At 37.1% G+C, this 21,802-nt stretch overlaps 4 protein-coding genes across 4 annotated transcripts; 1 reads left to right on the plus strand and 3 right to left on the minus strand.

The window, feature by feature from the left end:
- The first annotated feature begins 231 nt into the window (after positions 1 to 231).
- Positions 232 to 2,069, plus strand: LOC132042735 (uncharacterized). The gene is made up of 2 exons (XM_059433263.1): positions 232 to 816; positions 1,956 to 2,069. The coding sequence occupies exons 1-2, from the start codon at positions 232 to 234 to the stop codon at positions 2,067 to 2,069; spliced, it is 699 nt and encodes a 232-aa protein (XP_059289246.1).
- Positions 2,070 to 5,881: 3,812 nt separating this feature from the next.
- On the minus strand, positions 5,882 to 6,697 carry LOC132042736 (uncharacterized). Its single transcript, XM_059433264.1, has one exon. It carries the CDS (start codon positions 6,695 to 6,697, stop codon positions 5,882 to 5,884), a length of 816 nt encoding a protein of 271 aa, XP_059289247.1.
- Positions 6,698 to 6,858: 161 nt separating this feature from the next.
- Positions 6,859 to 7,380, minus strand: LOC132042737 (uncharacterized). Its single transcript, XM_059433266.1, has one exon. It carries the CDS (start codon positions 7,378 to 7,380, stop codon positions 6,859 to 6,861), a length of 522 nt encoding a protein of 173 aa, XP_059289249.1.
- Positions 7,381 to 9,402: 2,022 nt separating this feature from the next.
- Positions 9,403 to 10,536, minus strand: LOC132042738 (J protein JJJ2-like). The gene has a single exon (XM_059433267.1). The coding sequence runs from the start codon at positions 10,534 to 10,536 to the stop codon at positions 9,403 to 9,405; it is 1,134 nt and encodes a 377-aa protein (XP_059289250.1).
- Positions 10,537 to 21,802: the final 11,266 nt, after the last annotated feature.

Genomic DNA, 21,802 nt, shown 5'->3' on the forward strand with positions numbered 1-21,802 from the left:
CTTACCTCCTGGGGGTCCAAAAAGACTTTTTTCCTTACTAAAACTCTTTAAACCCGGTTTTCCTAATTTTCCTTTTGAATAAATTAGGTGGCGACTCTAAAAAGCTAAATATCCAAATAGAGCACCAATAACCTCGCAGTAACTTTTATGCCTTAACTCGCGTAAAAGCGAACCGTAACAGGTTCCCCCCACAGAGTTACATGCGGTGAGCTCGCCTTGGTCATTCGTGGCATGGGAATGGACATCATAGGACCCATCGAGCCTCCAGCCTCCAATGGACATCGCTTCATCTTAGTCGCCATCGACTATTTCACCAAATGGGTAGAGGCGACTTCCCACAAATCAGTGACCAAGAAAGTCGTGGCTGACTTCGTCAAGAACAATTTGATATGTCGCTTCGGTGTACTTGAATCCATCATCACAGAAAATGGTGCGAATCTGAACAGCCATTTGATGAAGGGCATCTGTGAACAATTAGAGATCACTCACAAAAAATCTACCGCCTATCGGCCACAGATGAATGGAGCCGTAGATGCTGCCAACAAGAACATCAAAAGGATCTTGAGGAAAATGATTGATAATTACAAGAATTGGCATGAGCAGTTGCTTTACGCTTTGTTGAGGTACAGAACAACAACTCGGACATCCACCGATCAAACCCCATATCTCCTTGTCTACGGTAATGAAGCGGTCATACCCGCAGAAGTGGAGATCCCTTCACTCAGGATCATCCAAAAGGCAGAGCTAAATGATGCAGAATGGTTCAGAAATCGCTACGAGCAACTAACCATGATAGATGAAAAGAGAATGGTGGCGGTATGGCACGGACAGCTGTACAGAGAAAGGATGTCTCGTGCTTTTAACAAATGAGTCAGAGCCCGACACTTCCAAATTAGGCAACTTGTACTCAAGTGAATCTTCCCCCACCAAGAGGAATATAAAGGAAAATTCGCGTCAAACTGGCAAGGACCATACATGGTCAACAAATTACTTTCAGGAGGAGCCGTAGTCCTATCCGAGATGGACGGACAAGAGTGGCCCAAAGCTATCAATGCAAACGCACTCAAGAGATACTATGTTTAGGATTTGCTTGTAATTGCATTATCATTTCCTTTTAATCGTATCTTTTTCTTGTAATCATATTTTGTAATAGAATAGGAAACAATAAATCATCTATGTAATGAACTACGCAATGACCTGACTTCCCCAGAGTGGGATACGTAGGTAGTCCATATCAGACCCGGTCGCATTATTAGTAAAAAAAAAAAAAAACCAAAACTCAGTTACTTTATTCTAAACTACGTTCGACCTGAATTACTGCTGCGACAGGATACGTAGGCGCTTTTGAGCTCGGTCGTCATAAAAGAAAAACGCAAGAAACCCTTAGAAAACCTCAGAGACAATAAAGCAGGAGAATTCAACAAGATCAAGCTATAAGGGTCGGCACAAAAATCAGCCAGCATCAGCCCTACACTGGGGTATTTTGAGGAAACCTCAAAAATTCCTATCAGAAATCAACAAAGAAGAGGGCAGAGCAAAGCCATACACTGGGGTAGAATTTTTTAGGGAACCTCAAAAATTCCTGCATGACAAGACAATACAAGAGTCGATCAGACCAAGACCTAAAACTGGGCCAGAATTTTTGAGAAAGATCTCAAAAATTCTACCAGTTCAGAACTCAGCAATCGCATCTCCGGGAAGAATCGGAAGACCTCGTTCGAAGAAAACACACGTCATGACACAAAATGAAATAAAACATTTCTAAAAAGGAAAACAACGCGCATTTTACAAACTTTACTTTTCAACTTTAAAATTAGTATAAGTACATCCCAAAAACATCTATCGAAATACCAAGCCCAAGAGGGTTCAAAGGAGCATCAAGAGGAGACACCGGATGGGAGGACAACGACACTAATTGGCCTTTTAGAAAACTCATAATTTTTCTGTGGATGCAGGTTTTTAACAGGACAGCAGGCACGTCATCAACCGGCTTACTCACAGCAAAGGCAAAAAGCAAACTCAGCCAGGCGGCAAAGTACCAGGAGGTCATAGCAGAGAATGGACGATAAAGACACATCTGACAACAAGGGTCACAAAACAAATGGACAAAAGAATATCCGACGACGAGGGTCACGAAAAGAATGAACGACGAAGACATAGCTGACCTAAAGGGTCATGCAAAGAATGAATGAGCATAAAGACAAATCTGACCAAAAGGGTCACACAAAGAGTGAATGACAAAGATATATCAGACCAAGAGGGTCACAATGAATAAGCGCAAAGATAAATACGACCAAAAGGGTCATGACGGGGATGAAAGGGCATATCCGACCATAAGGGTCAACAACCAATACAATGGATGAAAGAAAGATCATCCAGCCACAAGGGCCATATCTGTCATCTGCATACTGAGAGGGCCATTTATTTATTTAATCTTTCGAGAGGGTCATTCATACAAAACTGCCAAGAGGGCCATTCATACAAACTACCGAGAGGGCGATTCATACAAACTACCGAGAGGGCCATTGATACAAAACTGCCAAGAGGGTCATTCATACAAACTGCCGAGAGGGCCATTCATACAAATAGCCGAAAGGGCCATTCATACAAACTGCCGAGAGGGCCATTCATATCAAACTGCCGAGAGGGCCATTCATATGCAGAGAGGGCCATTCATATCAAACTGCAGAGGGCCATTCATGCAAACAACCGAGAGGGCCATTCATCTAAAATTCCACGAAAAATATCTACAATATTGTCAAGTCCAGAAAACAGGCACACAGCCGCCAGAAAGGAGCCTGCTTGCTAAACCAGATCCAGACAAATTGCGGAGCAAACGTAAAACTTTTTCTTACGTAGCCGGTCAAAATAGGGTGCCTATAAGAGTCAAGCTCTTCGGCCAGGATTTGGAAGCCATCCAATCTCTGACTCAGACACAATTTTGTCTGTTTTATTTTTCTTTACTAAAATCGCGACCGATCGGATGCACAACGGGAAATCTGAAGGCGTTCCCACATAAGGGATATGCTTTTCTCTAACGAGTCGAACTGCATGTGACCTGATTCCCAAAGATCAGGGATGTGTAGGCGGGCTCAAGATCAGAGAGTCGGTCACATTCTAACAGTTTTCCAGAGAAACACTAGTCACTACACCGGGAATCTTAGGACTTTCCTCTCGAATCACTTAAAAGTCTTTAGTTGAGTCGAACTACAAGTGGCCTGAATTCTTGTATAGCCCGAGATATGTAGGAAACTCAAAAGCCAGGGTTCGGCCACATATGTGAAAATTGCATAAGGTTGAGAGGTAGAATGAGTCGGGTCAGTCAAAAATTAGGGTTAGTCAAATTTCGTTGCTTATGGATGGTCCCGCCATCCTCGAACACCGAAGGGGCAGTTGTTGACACCTAATTTTTGACCTCCCATAATTTATTTTTATTACTCAGAGTCCTTGGATAATAAACAAAATGAGCCATGCATCTTAAAGGGTTTAAATAATTTTTATAAAAATTGTTCATGTTAATATTTTACTCCTTTAAATTGATAAAGAGATTTTTATGATATTACAAATCATTTAGGAATTAATTGGTATTTTATGACATTACGAAATATTTTGTTAGAATTAATCAAAGGCAAAACATTTTTGAATAATTATTTACTTAATGGCTAAATTGTTAAAAGTCAAATTAACAAATCATTTATTCCCTTTAAATCCAAGGAATTTGAGTAATTAAAAGAATTGACCATTCTACCCCTCAACCTTTAATTCTGTGTGCTTGTGTAATTGATTTAAATTAATGAACTGATTTAGTATTTAATTAGATTGATTAGTCAATAGGAGGGGCATTATTGCAAATTGATTTTTTAATTTTTTAAACGTCTTAGTTATGGCCATAATTGAATTAATCAATTCATGGTTAAAGCAATTGGGGTCAATTTTGCAAAATTAGCCTTTTTATGGCCTTAATTGAAATGGCCAAATTCATTTGGCTCAAATTAATTGAGGTCATTAGTGTAATTTAACTTTAATTATCTAATTAATCCAAATAGGGCCATAATTGAAATAATCAATTAGATTAAAATCAATTAAGGTTGTATTTGCAAAGTTGAGCCCATTTACATAATTAGCCGATTTTAAATCAATTAATCATATTAGGTTATAAGTGGAATAGTATGGTTAATAATCAACCATTTTAAACTTTATGTGTATATATATATACACACACACACGTTATATACATACGTGAAAGGGCCATCCTCATTTCTTTGTAACTTGGACCGAGTCCAGTCAAAAAATGGACCAGGACCCGGCCCAAATCCGTTCAGCTTAAGGGGTAATATCCCCCCCCCCCCCCCTTTTTTTTTTGGTTAAATTGAGATTTTATTATGAACAATTGAAGTACAGAGGGGGATAGTTACATGGTAACATATCCAACAAAAAGGGAAGGTAATGACAGGCCATTCCTTCACCAGATAGAGGGGTCTCCTCCTATAGAGTTAGCTTTCAAAAATTCTTTTAGAACAAATGTTGAAACTGGTGACATCCAGATTTATCATTTGTTCTCATAATAGTTAGCCTATACCTAGTTTTTTCTTCTTGATCTTGAAACTAGCCATACCACATTTGTCTAACCTGTATGAACTAATAGCTTCCTTAGTTAGACTTTGGATATTTTGGTAAACACTATTTTCTCCAAAAAAGGATCCTTGCTTGGATAGAATATCAGCTACTGTATTAGCCTCTCTATAGCAGTGTCTTGTAGTGCCATGTAGTTTGCTTAGCCAGTCCTGAATGATTTCTATCAAGTGTTGAAATCTCCATGAAGGGTGATTAGTTCCATTAATCATTTCCACTATAAGCTTGGAGTCCATCTCTAGAATAACATTCTTCAGCCCCAATGTTGAGCTGTACTGTAAACCCATGATAGCAGCTTTGATTTCTGCCATGTTGTTGCTGCAGAACTCTAAAGATTCACTGTATGCAAATATCATGCTCCCATTATGATCTCTGATTATTCCACCTTTTCCAGCCTTCTTTTCTCTTTCTAATGATCTACCATCAGTGTTTATCTTGAAGCTTGGTGCTGGAGGCTTGTCCCAACATACTTTTAGGCTAGTGATAGGAGTAGAATAGTTATCTGCAATGACACAAATATTTCTCCAAGACAAGTGAAGGTTAATCTGTGTAAAGTTCTTGTATAATAAAATCTTTGTTTGGAAGTTAATATTATATACAATCTTGTTTACAGAATAAGAATTCTGACCATACCTACTAGCACTCCTTCTTTTCCATAATTCCCAGTTTATGATGCCAGGTAAAATGTTACAAAGGGTTCTTTGCAAGGTATTTGAGTTGTTAGATGCCCACCAACTCCACATCAATTGCCTCACAGTTCCATCTTGCATTCTGATTCCAAGAGGATCAGCATAGTATTTCCAAACTTTTCTAGCTATTGGTCCTTCTACAAAGACATGTTGCATTGTCTCTGATTTTGAGGTATTACAACAGTTACATTTGGATACTACACTTTGTCCAAACTTGGGAATAATATCATCTAGGGGAAGCTTTTTCTTCAAGATCCTCCAGTTCAGGAAAGCCATTTTAAATGGAATACCTATGTACCATAACTTCTTATAAGTATCATTCTTGTCCCTTCTCTGTCTAATTAGGTCTCTAGCAGTAGAACTAGTAAACTTGCCATCACTGTTTAGTGTCCATAAACAAGTGTCGGGCTTGTTTTGGTCAGCTATTTGGATCTTCTCAATGTGATTTTTCAAAGTCAGAGGGACTGTATTATTGAGCATATAAATGTCCCAGTTCCTCCCATTCATGAACTCACTTACCCTTGTATTTCCTGCTTTGGGCCCTGGTTGTAGCATAGATGCTAAAGGCCCAAGTCCTGTCCAATAAATAGGGATGTGCCACTATTTATTTTCCATAGCATGTGAGGTTCAACAATTTCTCTGCAAGCTAATAGCTCCTTCCAACTTTGTGATTGTCCAGAGCTCCAATTTCTAGCCACTGAATTAACTCTAATGCAATATTTGGCCTTTAGATAATCTGCCCATAAGCTCTTTTGAGTTCTGAATCTCCACCATCTTTTGATAATAAAGGAACTCTGAATATCAGTCAGAGATTTGAATCCAAGTCCTTCTTCATCCTTTGGATAACACAGATTTTTCCAACCACCCCAATGATACTTATTCTTCCCCTCACTTTGGCCTAAAAAAAAATTTGCAAAGTATTTCTCCAATTGTTTGAGCATAATTTTGGGAGGGGAAACAGTAGCAAGTATATGTATAGTTTGAGATTGTAGGACCTGTTGAATGATAACTGCTTTACCTCCGGGAGATAATAAGTTACCCTGCCAACCTGCTATCCTTTTAACAATCTTTGAAGATATTTCAGCATAATGAGAAATTCTCTTTCTTCCAGTGTAGATGGGACACCCTAGGTAGGTAAAAGGAAAATTCCCTTCTTGAAATCCTGTAATCCTTTTCACCCTGCTTATTGTGCCAGAAGCTGCATGAGAAGCAGTTAGAAACATACTCTTAGCTTTGTTGATCTTCTGGCCAGATACCTCTTCATACTTCCTTAACTGTCTCATAATGGTTTTAAGAGAATAATTGTCCCAGGAAGTGAATAGGATTATGTCATCTGCGTATGCAAGATGATTAATCCTAGGGCCATCTGTGATCATGCCATATCCAATATACCTGTCTTTATCATAAACTTTGTGAAGAAGGTTAGTTAAAAGCTCAATAGTTAATATGAAAAGTGAGGGGAGCGAGGATCTCCTTGTTTTAATCCTCTAATCGAGTGAAAGAAACCTTTTCTTTCACCATTGATAATGATAGAGTACTAAACATCTGAAATTAGTCTCCAAATTTGGTCAATAAAGAATTCAGAGAAACCAAATTTTCTAAGAATGAAAATCACACACAACCAAGAAACTTTATCATATGCTTTTTCCATATCCAGTTTGAAAACAATATTAGCTTTCTTTCCTTTGTTAATACCATGAATAATCTCTTGGGTTAGTAGTATATTCTCTGTGATGAGCCTACCACTAATAAACCCAGACTGATTACCAGATATCAACTTAGGAATTAGCAAATTTAGTCTAGAGGCCATAATCTTGGAAATGATTTTGTTTGAAAAATTAGTTAAACTGATTGGCCTTAATTGTGAAAAACTAGTAGGTTCTTCAACTTTGGGAATAAGTACTAAACATGTATGAGTAAAGTACTTGGTCAGCCTTTTACCACAGTAGAAACTTTGAACAAAGTTGATTAAATCACTCTTGATGATCTGCCAACGGCTTTGAAAGAAGAATCCATTAAATCCATCAGGACTTGCTGCACTATTTGGACTCAGATCCATGATGGCTTTTTTGATTTCAGCTTACTCTGGGAATTTGTTAAGTTCCTGGTTGTCTTCATCTGTGACCAATCTTTCAATATTTCTCAAAACTCCAAAGTCAGGTATTTGATCCTTTTCAGTGAAAAGATTCTCAAAGTGCTGGATTGCTGTATTTTCGATTGTCTCACTGCCTTCCAACCATATACCATTAGCATTTTTGATTCTGTGGATAGTAGCTTTCCTCCTTCTGTGTTTAATAGTACTAAAGAAATATTTAGTACAAGAATCTCCTTCTTCTTTCCACTGTATATTAGCTTTTTGTTGAAGAAAGTTGTCCTGGATGCTGATCCACTTGATATACTCTGCATTTACTCTGTTGAGTTCTTGCTTGTTATATTCAAAATCATCCTCATCCATTTTTTGTTCCATCTAAGTGGTGAGATCTTCATATTTCTTCATATTTTCAAAAATGTCTCCAATAGATTCCTTTGACCAAATGCTCACTGCTTTAGCTATCCTTTTAAGCTTTTCCTGCAAAATGAACATAGGATTACCATAAATAATATCTTCCCAGTTGCTTTTGACCACCTACTGGAAGTTTGATTGTAGAGCCCAAAAATTTAGAAACCTGAAATATCTCACAAAATTGTTAGTACGATCAATACTTTTAAACAGAATCATGTTATGGTCAGAGCCTGTTCTAGCCAAGTGTTTGACCATAATGTTCCCAATATTGTCATTCCATTCTTCATTGCTTAGAACCCTGTCCAATCTTTTGTAAATCCTGTAACCCCTTTTCCTGTTATTTGTCCAAGTATAGGTGTTACCACTATATCCAGCATCAGCTAGCCCACAGTCATCCATACAAGTGATGAAATCCATGCTATTTCTCATCCTATGAGGTCTGCCACCCCTCTTTTCTCCAGGAGAAGTTATAACATTAAAATCACCTAATATTGCCCATGGACCATTAATTTGAGCCATATTTTCTCTTATTTTATACCAAAGCTTTTTCCTCTTCCTTGCAGTAGTCTTTGCATAAACAATGGTATAACAAAAAGTTTTATTGGTGGAAAGTTGAAGGATCTTAAGTGTAAGTTGTTGGTTGGTGTTAGAAACTACAGTAAAATTCATAGAATCCTCCCAAAAGCACCAAATTTTCCCATTTCTGTTTGCCATAGCATATTGAAGACCAAGCCTTTTCTTGTATTTTTCCAGATTTGAGTCACTAGTGAAAGGCTCTTGTAAAGCTACAAATTAAACCTTATGCATTTTTGCAACTTTTATCAGCCTAATAAAGGCTTTTTTGGATTTGACCCCCTTTATATTCCAAGATATTGTATTAATCATGGAAAAGATATATGGGGGATCAAGCAATACTGCTTCTCTGTCTTAGCCTACTTCTGGAATTATTTCCAGTAGTAGCTTTATTTTTCCTGGTTCTGGATCTTCCCCTTGGGGAAATGTCATGTTTTTGGATTATGGCATCAAATGCCATGCTGATAGCTCCCACTTCTGCCTTTGTCACCGAAGCCAATCTATTATTTGTAGAATAAGTTCTTTGATCATGATCTTCCTTTAAAGAATCTCCTATATCATCATTTTTGGGATTTTTCTCCAAATTGAGATCTATAGTGATATGTCCTCCTTTATTAGTATTGCCTATTGAACCATTCTGATAGATGCCATCATCATGACTCCCATCATTTTTAGTAGGTTCTTGATCCTTGATTCCTCTATCATCATTACTTTCACGCATGTTGTTGTTCTCTTTTACAACTTCTACAACTTTCTGGATTTCTTGAGATTCCTTTTGTATCTCTGATTCCTCTTTTGCAGTTCCAAAGCTGAAAATTTCTTATTTTTTCTTGCCAGTCTTTTCCACCTGTTTGAATTTTTCCTTGCTTATCATTCTAACCTTTCTTGCTTCCTTCCTCTTCTGATTTTTCTTTTTCCTTCTAGCCCTCTCCATAGCATTTTCCTTGAATTCTTTCAAGGGATTAGTTCTACTTTTTTCAACTATAAAACCTACCTCCTTCTTTTTTATAGGTTCCTTGTTAGCATTAGCTTTACTCTCTGTTCTTCCTCCCTTTCAATTTTCTCACCATGTGTCACTTGTGGGATCTTGGGGGGTTCTTTATCTTTGTTGTTATTAACATTCTCTCTAGAGACTTGATCATCACTTTTCTCAGTGATGCTTGCTTCCTCTCTAGTCGTCTGTTGGTTATTCTGATTAACTTGAGGATTACTTTGATCTTCCATAGCTATCTCATCCTTCTTATTATTTTTGTTGTTATCATTACCTTTTAGTTGTTTCGACTGATCATTCTTAGCATTTTTGGAGGCCTTCTCGTTGTTGTCTTTCTCTTTTGCATTTTTAGGATTCACCCCAGGTGCCTCAGATCTTTCATTCCCTTTGTTTTTGCTCAGCTCTTTTTCCTCCATCTTCTGATTCTTCTTGTTTTGTTGCGCTTGCTTCTTCTTTTCTGCCCACCTGCATACCTCAAGAGAATGTCCTATTCTTTTATAGTGTTTGCAATATTTAGGGACTTGCTCATAATCAAGCTTTTGGTAGAAGCCTCTAAGTGGAGTATCTTCATCTTCTAGCCCAATCCAAATTTTTTCCACTCGCGGCTTAGTTAAGTCAATTATCACTCGAGCCTTGGCTAAACTTGGTCTGTTCTTAGCTATGGTAGCATTATCCAGCATTTGTGGGACTCCTACTGGGGATAAGATCTGTTTAATATAATCCCAGTAATGACAATTCAATGGAAGACCAGGAAGTAATACCCAAACTGGTGCAAAAGGAGCATCTTCATCCGATTTAAAATCCGGAGTCCATTGCTCAAGCCACATTTGTTGTTCATCAATCTCAACCATTCTTCTAAAAAATACATTTTTATAGTCTTGTTCACATTTAAAATCCATGAAAACAGTTCTGAAATCAAAAGCCCCAATATTAACAGTCCTTTTGGTTGAAATTTTCTCAGCAAAAGCACTTCTAATCTTTTCAATAGTATGTCTACTTTTGAGAAACTTACCAACAAGAGTCAGTCTGCAGTGATGTGTCATAGCACCATAAAATTCTTTGGCTTTAAAGATAACAGCTGGTACCCCATTGTGAGTGGATACTCTGGCTTTCACCACCTGTATGCTGTTAGAACTTGAACTTGGCATCGAATTCGGTGAAACAACAGAAGCATAGGTCGAATTTTGTGAAATTTCTACTAAATTAAGGGTCGTCTCAGTGTGGGCTCTTGTTAATAGAGACGTTAGGAAATAGTCATTTGTACAGAGAGAGTTCTTTCTATGACAGAGAAAGTCTTTTTTTTGCCCCCCCCCCCCCATAACATTTCATTTCATACCAAACGACCCCTATCTTCACCCCCTTTCTCTCTTTTTCCCTTTCTTCGCAAACCCTAAAGCCGCCGCCTACACTCTCTCTTTCTCTCTAGTCTAAAAACTGTAAAATCATAGAGAGGACAGAAGATACGCAGCTTTTGCAGAGTCATTTACATGAAACAATTAATTTCAAGCTTTGTTTTCACTTGAATCTCTCCCAAACGCGATAATCGCCCTTTTCTTTTGCTTTCTTTTGAAATTACGGAGTCAAAAAGTTGATCTTTGCTGTCTTATTTGTTGTACTGTGTTCGTATTTACTCAAATCTCATTGGTTGAAAGTGAATGGGTCGGATCGAGTTCAACAAGGCTCAGATCTAACCATTCGTTGTTGTTGAATCAATTTAAGCCGTAGATGTCATTTGCAAAGGTTAAATTCTAGGCAAATTGTTTGTCCCACATCGTTTATTTTGCTCCTTTGTATGAACTTTGGGGTTCTATAAATAGAACCCCAACCCTCACAAAAAAAAAAGTCTTAAACCCTCAAGCAAAGCAAAAGCTTAAAATTTGAGTTCATTCAAATTTAAATCTGTGTTTTAGTAAAATTTTATTCTTAACTTCAAAAGAGTTAGGTTTTCTAGTTCAAAAAATTTGATTTTATATGCTCTTTTGTGTGGCTGAGTTAAAATTTGAGTTCATTCAAATTTAAATCTGTGTTTTAGTAAAATTTTATTCTTAACTTCAAAAGAGTTAGGTTTTCTAGTTCAAAAAATTTGATTTTATATGCTCTTGTGTGTGGCTGAGTCGAGGAAAAGAAGCACTTAGGCTTGCACATCAAAAAGGCACATCAAAAGGCAAGCCTTTATCATTTTCTTGCCCCCTTTTTAAATTTATGTTCAGTTTAGTATAATGTTTAGCTAGTTCTTTATGTGATGTTTGTTGGAGTAATGGTGTAAAAATATTCAGTTTATGCTTAATGTGATATTTAGCTAGTTATTAACATGCTGCTGGCTGAAATGATGGCATAAAAATCCTCAATTCATGCTTAGTGTAATGTTTAGCTAGTTATTACTAAGGTGTTTTTGTTGGGGTAATGGTATGAGATGCTTGCAGCAACTAAACAATGGCTCAACCTGATAGTGTGTTAGGTACTGAGGTGTATTTGAACTCTTAACAAAACCTTAAATGTTGTGTAGTCCCTTAAACACTTAAAATGTTGGCATATGGTCTTGAATCTGACAACTTAAGTCTGTATTGATGGGTACTGAAAAGTTTTAGCCCTATTTGGATAAACTCACTATTGTTAAGTAAGTATTAGACACTAATCAAAATCATAACCATAATAAAAAAGAGTTTAGAAGGGGTCTGAACTAATTGTGAGACTATTAGGGTGGAAGGTATGGACTAAATATAGGTCATTGATTGTTAATAATGAATTAGGAAGATAAATTGCCTTATAAGACTGATCTCTTTAGTAACTAAGATAAAGTAGGAGAGGGGAAGGGAGAAATGAAGCTATTTAGACCTGTATGACTTAGGCATATGTACTGTTTATTGATATGAATGGTTCTACCTAAAGTCCAAGCTGTTAATGGTCTAAATTACTGAGTCACTAGTCATGGGAGTGAGAACTTGAATATTTGCTGTGTGGTCTGCTTGATAACATGAATATCTTGCTTTATGTTGGCCTGTGCATTTGTATATTATCTTTTGGGACTTGTTTGAGGTTAGTACTCTGCTTCTGGGAACCTAATTGTGCTAAGAATCTTAAGAGTTGGTCTATGTTGAAAGTTTGAGAGATCAGTATTGAAAGCTAAAATTAGATCCTAGCCTGTTTGATTACTTGCTTACATGTTTTCTCTTCTTTTCTTGAATAGCACTGGTTTCCACACATGTGTGTGATTGTTCCATGTCTGAGGTTTGTAAAAGAGTCTGAGTTAAATACTTTAAATCATAAAGTTCCTGCATAGTCTTGTTTAAAGTAAACTGGATCAATGAAAACATGCTTGCAATGTCCATTCTTGAACTATTTTGAGCCTTTGATCTGAATTCTGATAATTGGTCTATATGATTTGGTGTCATTGCTTGACTGCCTACCCCTTTAATATGATGACATATGGTTATAGAACTTAACAGTAATGGCCTAAATGATCTTAAATGATACTACTTAACTCTTTTTGAATGCCTGAAACTGTTAATGCATCTGTGATGATTCATCTAAGTTTAACCTTAAAGATGTGTTAGCCTAATTAGTTGAAGCATGAGGCCTTAAGTTTGAGTTAAGAGTCAACAATTGAAGATTTTGAGCTATTTTCCTTAATAATCAACTATTAGAAATGAACTAAAGGCTGTTGATAAGAATATTATGGACTTGTGTGTGAGTTATACTTCTAGTGGTTAAGCAATAAAAATTTGGAATTAGAAAGAAGTTTTGAAGTATGGTTCTTACTGTTTAATAAGGGAATAGGTCAGTTGAGTCAACCTGTAAATGTTAGTTGTCATTATTGTATGGTACTTGATTTGGTTGAATGATAAGGAGACAAGGCCATGTGTGTATATATGCAAATCCTAAGTCACTTGACCTAGGGAAGCCTTTTAAAGACACCTTAGAGTGGGGATTGAGAAGAGCCAAGTATAGCTTGGCTCATAGTATCTCTCCTCCAAATAAAAGGTGTCATGGCATGTCTTTTGGTCTATGGGATGTGTGTTTGCCATATCCATACTATTTGTACTCTCTTCTTATCATTGGATCAAAAGATTGCAATGAAGTGAACTTGCTAAGTGGTCAGACATAGCAGGCATAGTTAAGGGAAGAATCTGTCCATCTAAGATCACTAATTTTTAGAAAAAGGGAAAATAATTGACTAAGTTAAAATCTGACTAGTAAGTTTTACTTTTTGAATGAATGTTGAATCACTAAAATCCCTTAAAACCACTTGAATTTCTTGTGCTATCCATTTTCCTAAAGATTCTGCTGAGAACTAGGTCACAGTTGTTCTTCTGTTTTTCATTTCACATAAGCTATAGCATATCTTGACCCTGCATTTCTCCTCTGTGTACTCCCTTTGATCTATTAAATTTGACTGAAAGCTTAAAGGGTTCACCCCTATGTCATCTTTGGTCATTTGAATTTATTAAAATTCTGTCCTGCTTGTGCTGTCCTTGCTTGCCTAAACTGTAAGCTTGTACTCTTTGAAGTCTGCTTGATTCTGTCCTATGACCCTTCTTGTTTGTGTTTGGTCCATGGGGTGAATATGTTCCGTCTATTCTGACATGGCCTAGAATTATGAGCAGTTAATGTGTTTAATTGGATCTTCCTGTATTTTTCTGCAAACTGTTAATGCTTGGGGTTATGCCAAACTTGTGTGAATAGTTTATCTGTTAGTGTTGATTTAGTTAGCTTGGATCTGAATTGGCCTTAGTGTAGGATAGATATCATTACTTACTAAGTTGGGAAAAGATGTTTAGGTAATTGGTTGAATTATAAGTTCATGGACATGTTTAAGGCTAGATATACATAAAATATACACTAAGTTAATGAGAAAAAGAAGAGATATACATAGGATATACACGTAGTATACATATACTTATGAGTATATCATTAGAATATTAGAGGTGTAAGGGGATAGGGCAATCATATAAGATAAGTACCAAGAGGGTGGAATATATGTGAGCCTCAACCTCGGTCCAATTCAGTCTTAGTATAGGTATGGGCCTGGACCATTTTAGTAAAAACAAGCCTTGATTCGGGTTTAAACAAAAAATAAGAAGACAATAGGGGTTCATGTGGAATTAATGAGATGTAGGGGTGGGTCTTTTGGGCTTAATCTTCAGGAACTGAACGTGTATATGTATGTATCTCGCTATGTGTATATACACATGCTCTTGTATATAATTGGTAAGATCAGTTGTATAATTTTCTAACTGGGGTTCCTTTGTCTTCCTCTCCTCCTCCACTACATGGCCATTTGGGCCAAGTCAAAACCCACCGATTGGGCCAAGGCCCAATAGACAATTCTTTCGCAATATGATCGAGTCCAACGAAGAAAGGGAAGCTAATATTATAAATATGGGGAAATTTCATAAATATATGATTGGATCACTTACATTGCAAAAAAATAGCCCAAAACTTACATTGCAAAGCTCTAACCCAAAACTCCCCTCTTCTCACCCTCTTTCTTTTTTGATTTTTTTTTCTTTTTTTTTTTTAGTTTTTTTGGTTGGAGTTCGCCATTGCCTCATTTTTTTTTTTTTGTTATTATTATTATTTTTTTAATAGAGTATTATAATTCATATATCCATATACACCCATATACACTCATATACAATATTATACAACATTATAATCCATATACTCATATACAATATTATGCACTCATATAAAATATTATACAAAATTATAATCCATATACCCATATATACACCTATATACAAATATTATACACTCATATACAATATTATAACCCTTATATCCATATACACCCCTATACACCCGTATGCAATATTGTACACCCATATACATTCATATATAATATTATACACCCATGTACAATATTATACAATATTATAACTCATATATCCATATACATCCATATACACTCATATACAATATTATACAATATAATACACCCATATACAATTTATTAACCCTATATCCATATACACCCATATACAATATTATGCACCCATATACACTCATATACACCCATATATAGTCATAGTCGGAGTTCTGTTCTCCGGCGTATACACCCATATACACCGATATACAATATTATACACTCATATACACTCATATACACCCATATACAGTCATCGTCGGAGTTCTGTTCTCCGGCGAACTCTAACATCACCACTAGAACCAACTGTTCAAACATCAAAGATCCAATGTGACAAAGGGAGAGGGGAAATAAAAAAAAAATAAAGATCTAGCGTGACAGAGGGAGATGGAAAATTAAAAAAAAAACTAAAAAAAAAAAAAAATAATAAAAAAATTAAAATTAAAATTAAAAAAAAAAAAAAAGAGGCAGTGGCGAACTCCAAAAAAAATTAAAAATTAAAAAAAAAAATTAAAACAATAATAATAAAAAAAATTAAAATTAAAATTTAAAAAAAAAAAAAAAAAGGCGAACTCCAAAAAAAAATTTAAAAATTTAAAAAAAAACGAAAAAGAAGGAGGCAATGGAGAGAGAGGGGGAAGAAGAGGGGAATGGGTCATTTTTTGACAAGTAATTTTTGTTTAAACTGAAGATGGGCTACTGTGAGCAAGAAACTCAAATATGGGCTAAATTTGGTAGCATTGGTACCCCAATTGATACTGAGTGTAATTATCTCTATAAATATACATAGAAGGCCCAGCAATGGGTGAAAATGGCCAACTAAGGGCTTGGTACGCCCCTAGCCTGCTCCTCCTCTTTATTTATTTTGCATTTTTATCATTCTTAAGTTTGTTGTCTTTGTATTTACGTTACTTGTAAAAAACTCATATATGTTACTGGAATCCTTATTGTTTGAACAAGTCGTCGTAGGACAACGGTGCTTACGTCGTTTAGTAGACCTCTAAGTCCCCAAACAATTTTCAAAACCCGGATTTGGTATAACAATTTCTTAAAACTTGAATGGCTAACTAACAAAACAACTTTGATACAAGTTAAAATGGGAGGACAAAAGGGATTTTCAAGATCATAAGTATTACGACATTTTCCTTTAACAAATTGGATCGGTTTTTTACTCAAGGAATGCATTTTACAATTAAATTAAGTTTCTAGATCAAATACTAAATCAAATTAAGAGGCTTGGGCCACACCCCATAGTAGGAAATAAAGATTTTTTGGACCAAAGCCCGCCTGGAATAAACAAGTGAGTTTTGGGCCAAGCCCAAGATAAAGCAAAGGTTCTTTGGGCTAACCCTCAAACGGATTTTCAGAAAGGAAACAAAAAATACAAATGAGAACTTGGGCCAAGGCCAAACTGAAAATGCCCTTTTTAACAAAGTCATATTTTTAGGCTTCAAGCCCAACTCCAAAATCAATTTTATGTATACACATATCCACAGACTCATGATAAAAGGAAGCCACTTTATAAGTTAAATAGGCTCAAATAAGTAAAATATGTTCATAAATACGAGGTTTTAGGATAAGATGTTCTAACTATACGGATTGACCCGAAGCTAAGTGTGAGGATTAAGCATGAATGAAAAGAGACATATATACCTATATATAATACAAAAACCAAAACATTTTGTACTTTTTATAAACAAAATATACTATCCTTGTACGTAAAAGGAGACTATTCTTATCCTGATATTATAAATCCGAACCTAAAGTACCCATATGTAAGGGAAATATATTCAACTCTTTTCCAAAAACAAATGATATGCAATAATGACAGTCTTTTATAAATGCGGAAAGTTAAACACAAAATAAACAGTTCATGCAAATACTCATACGTTGGAATTCGAAGGTCAACCGTATAGTACGGATCCTTAATACTAGGGTGCCTAACGCCTTCCCTAGGGGATCACCACAACCCCTACCTATAACTTTGGATTACGAAGGCTTTTTCACTGTATATGAATAAATCCTTCGAAACTGGTTTTTCGAATTTCCTAAAAATTAGGTGGCGACTCTTTTAAAACAAAGTACGAAAGAGTACCAACAAGTTTGAAGTAGCTTTCCGAGCGCTAACCCCGCCCGCAAAATGCGAACCGTAACAATATGCGCCAAGTAAGCCAAACACCCCTTATCCACCAACTTCTTCGCCCGAAGGAATGATATAATCTTCTTGGGAGCAGGGCTAGGAGTACCCTTCCACTCTAACCTCGGAATGTCTGGCATGGCCAACATGACCTTTTTGGCATGGCAGTCTAGAATTGCGTGATAAGGAGACAACCAATTCATGCCCAAGATAATATCAAAATGTATGATACTGAGGATGACCAAGTCTGCCCAAGTATCGTAACCCATGAATGTAACCACACAAGACCAATAGACTCAATCTACTACCACATAATCTCTTACAGGAGTAGAGACACGAATAGGCACATCAAGTAGATCATAAGTCATATCCAAACCCATAGAGAAATATGTAGAAATATATGAGAAAGTAGAGCTCGGATCAAATATTACTAGAGTCCGGATCAAATAATACTGAAGCTTCTCGATGACAGACAAAAATAGTACATGTGATAACCTCATCAGAAGCCTCTGCCTCTGGCCTGCTCGGAAAAGCATAGCAATGAACCGCCCGCCCTCGGACAGTGTACCTCCACGGCCACTATGGCCAGACTGAGCTCCACCCCTCGCTGAGTGAGAGCTTCCCCTGCCGGGCTGATGACCACCTCTCTCAGACTGAGACCCGCCTCTACTAGGCTACGAGCAACCTCTACTGGAAGATCCACCCCAACTAACTGATGGTGTTGGAGCCCTAGGTGCCTGAAATCGAGAGCCCTGCTGAGCTCCTCCCTGGCCGGGTCTAAGGAACTTTCTCGCGAAATGCCCTGGGTCACCACACTTATAACAAGCCCTGACCGGCCTTCGCTGCGAGACTGATATAGAAGAAACAAAATAACCCTCACGATCTGAGTATCGGGTGTAAGAACTCGAGAAATCTATCCAGAACTAAACTCACTATGCCCAGAAGGGCCACATGGTGAAACCTGAAAGGCTGACTGAATGGGGCAACCAGGCTAATACTGCTGACTCTAGCCAAAATGGCCCCCGCCCCTAGAAGAAGAACCACTGAAGCTACCAAATCTGCGAATCCTCTTGTCATCAACCCTACTATGGGCCTTGATACGATTCGACTTGGGGAAAACCCTAAATCAAACAATGTATGCGGATATTAAGATAGTAAGAAATCAAGGGATGAGATTGAAAAAATTGAAGATGAGAATAGAAGAAAGAAGGGATCAATTCATCTATCAATTGTGACTAATCAACATTGGATTGGTTACTAATACCTATTAATCAACAAACAATTATATGAATCCAATCCAAGGGAGAGAGAGACTTAAACTCATACATGGAAACCTATCTTACATTATCCAAGAGAGATTCAAGATAAGAGCTAAGAGAATCCACCCACTACTTAACTAGCTAATCCTAGCTTAACCTAAACTCCATAGAAGGAGAAATAGACTTAAAGGAGTTTCATCATAAATTTCAAGCTAAGGAATGAAAATAGGCTAAGGCAAGCTTATATAGTTTTGCCTTTACATACACAGGCATAATTATTTAACTACTAGCCATATTTGGCATTTAACTACTATTCCCTATTACAACAAAAGCCCAAAAGTGTCCTTTGCAAAAATAACCCAATATTCACGCCCAATTGCACTCTTAGCCGCTTTTTGTGGCTTCCATCTTTTGGCCTTCATCTTCATGTCTCTTCCAAGCAATCATCCACACCATGTATGCCTTTGTGAATTGTCTTTCAATGGCCTCCAAAGGACCTATCTCCATCATCAAAGGGCGTGTGACATGGAGACGTGCTTCCAAAGCTCTAACACGAAATTTAGCCCTCATAATCACCTATGAGCTTACTAGGATCATATCATCCTCCCCTTTTGAAAAGGATTCGTCATCGAATCAAAACTAGCAAAACCCAAGGGAAGTCATACGAAAACATGGCCTACAAAGCATAAGGATTAGCACAAAAGCTATAATCATACTCTCACTCCAAGGAGGGATAAACTTGTGGTGCAACCACACATTAATACTTGTCATGAATAAAATCCCACATATGAGGTATCAAGAAGTTGATTTCTCCAAGGTTCATGAAATAAGGATAAAATAAAGAAACTAATGGATTCAAAATATGAAGCATGCAACACTACATTGGTTTTATTCAACAAGAAGCAGATTGGATCCTCATATTTTCAACAAGAACTCCTCCAAGATAGTGTCAAGACTAAGTCACACAAGGTATCACCGGGATCAAAAAGGAAGAATATCCACACATCATGGTCAAGAACACAACTATCTACCTCATAAAAACGCCTCTCAACATAAGATGCACCCCCAACATAAACATGAGCGTCATCATATGCAAATAGGTAGTAAAGAAGGGTGTCACACAAAATAACTTCCTCATCTATGTCATCCTCAAATGTAGCCTCACTACTAGATCAAGAACAAGATCAAGCATGCTACTAAGATTTTGAACATACAAGGAAGAATTACCAATTTGTAAATAAGTATCACCTTCCTTTTCAACACATTTCTTTCCCACAAATGTATTACAATCCCCCAAGGGAAGATCTCCATCGTAGGGGAGAGTGTTATCATTCCATAGTGAATTACTAAACACCTTGTAGTCTCCAAAGGTGGCTAAAACATTACAATACGCACTATGTTCCTCACTTTCAATAGTCATGTCATCATCAAATAAGACATTATCTTTAAAGAGAGAACAATCAACAAATGATGATGATGATGCAAAACATGTGATTTCACTCTCAAAAAGATAAACGTCATTCTTCAAAGCATTTTTCTTCATATGACTATCTAAATGACACTCAACACTATCATAATCTTGAGTCTCATCAAATGTCAACGAGGTAAGATCATGGGACTTATCTTCATACGTTCAAATAAAGGTGGTGTGTCATATTCACTTCTTTTCACATTATCATCTTGGTCAAATTCATCACTAAATTGAGACGCATAAAACACATCATAATATTCCTCAATTAGTGGACTATCAATACTAGCAAGTTGATCAACACAAGTACCCACAATAGTTGGACTCAAATTGATCTTGCTAGAAGAGTCAATCCGGTCATCAATAAGATCAATTAGTGTGTGAGCAATCATATCACAAGACAATGCACTAACATTCAATTCACGAGTGTCAATACTAGGTGGACACAAATCGACCTCACAAGAAGAATCAATTCGGTCATCAAAAGGATCAACTAGTGTTGGGAAACCGACGTCAACTACATTGTCAACAATCATTAAAGATCTAAGCTCAACACGTGGTAAAGATTCATTAAGCTCACATAAGGATAAGTTATCACTCACACTCAAGTCAACATGCTCATTCACAAGAATTAGAGTATCAAGATTAGCTATTTTACCTTGAAGTTCGCACATAACATCTTCTTTACCTCGATTTTCATCCTTGAAGCACATTTGCTCATTTGGGAAGCCTTCAATTGCCTCGTGTATTTTCAAAGCCTGAGGCTCTTCACTTGGCTTGCCTCCAAGAATACTTGCACCACCATCAAAGCAACTAGAGACAAAGGAAAAGTTACATGAGTTAGAATAAGGTTGTGATAACCCTCTCACATCACTCCTCACAACCTCTCTTTTTTCTACTCTAGAGTTGTCACTTTTCTCTCCCTTACTCCTCTCAATCTTTTCTCTCTCAATTTCTGGGGAGATGGGGCAAGTGCCAAGGATTCCTTTAGAAGGGTTGGGTGAACCCTTCACTTCTATCTTCCATTTCGCTTCACAAGGAGTGGCTTTCCCGTCTTTCATTTGTTGCTCCTTAAGTAAGCGTTTCCTCATTAAGTGTAGATGCTCTTCCATTACTTTGATGTTTTTGGCTATCATTTCCAATCGTGAAGGATCAGGATCACTCACCATAGGAAGGGGTTCACTTGTACTTGCTTCTTCTTTAGGGAGTATGGGTGGAAAGAGAAATCTCCCTTTCTTGTCCACTACAAACTTGTACCATTCTTGCTCATATGGAACCCTATGTTCTTGGAACCAAGGATCTCCCAAACAAAAGTGACAATTGTCTAAGGGAAGTACATCACACCAAATTTCCTCTTGGTAGTTGCCATAGGCAAAGAATACTTTCGCGCTCCTTTCAACCAAGTACCCTCTTTGATCATAGTAAGGGTTTTGTTTCATCGTACAAGGTATTCTCAACTCTTCAACCGCTTGAGAGGCAAGGTAGTTTCCATAACTACCGTCATCAAACACAAGGGTGTACCCTGTACTACCAAGGAGACTCACTTTCGTCTCAAGAATTCGCCTCTTCGGGTCATTTCTTCCTTAAAACCTTGCATTTCCTCTACTTCCATCACCTATCGATACTACCCTCCTACCTTCAACATCATAACCATATTGAGAACATGGCATACTCGTATAAGGAT

The sequence above is a fragment of the Lycium ferocissimum genome, unplaced genomic scaffold (genome assembly GCF_029784015.1).
Source record: "Lycium ferocissimum isolate CSIRO_LF1 unplaced genomic scaffold, AGI_CSIRO_Lferr_CH_V1 ctg1758, whole genome shotgun sequence".
NCBI classification, from domain to species: Eukaryota; Viridiplantae; Streptophyta; class Magnoliopsida; order Solanales; family Solanaceae; genus Lycium; species Lycium ferocissimum.

Bases quoted from the DNA above. Each gene is read 5' to 3' on its own strand.
- LOC132042735 (XM_059433263.1), top strand. From the start codon at position 232: ATGGGAATGGACATCATAGGACCCATCGAGCCTCCAGCCTCCAATGGA. The intron at 817-1,955 runs GTATGGCACGGA...CTGTGGATGCAG, and splicing joins ATGAAAAGAGAATGGTGGCG to GTTTTTAACAGGACAGCAGG.
- LOC132042738 (XM_059433267.1), bottom strand. From the start codon at position 10,536: ATGCCAAGTTCAAGTTCTAACAGCATACAGGTGGTGAAAGCCAGAGTA.
- LOC132042736 (XM_059433264.1), bottom strand. From the start codon at position 6,697: ATGATCACAGATGGCCCTAGGATTAATCATCTTGCATACGCAGATGAC.
- LOC132042737 (XM_059433266.1), bottom strand. From the start codon at position 7,380: ATGGATCTGAGTCCAAATAGTGCAGCAAGTCCTGATGGATTTAATGGA.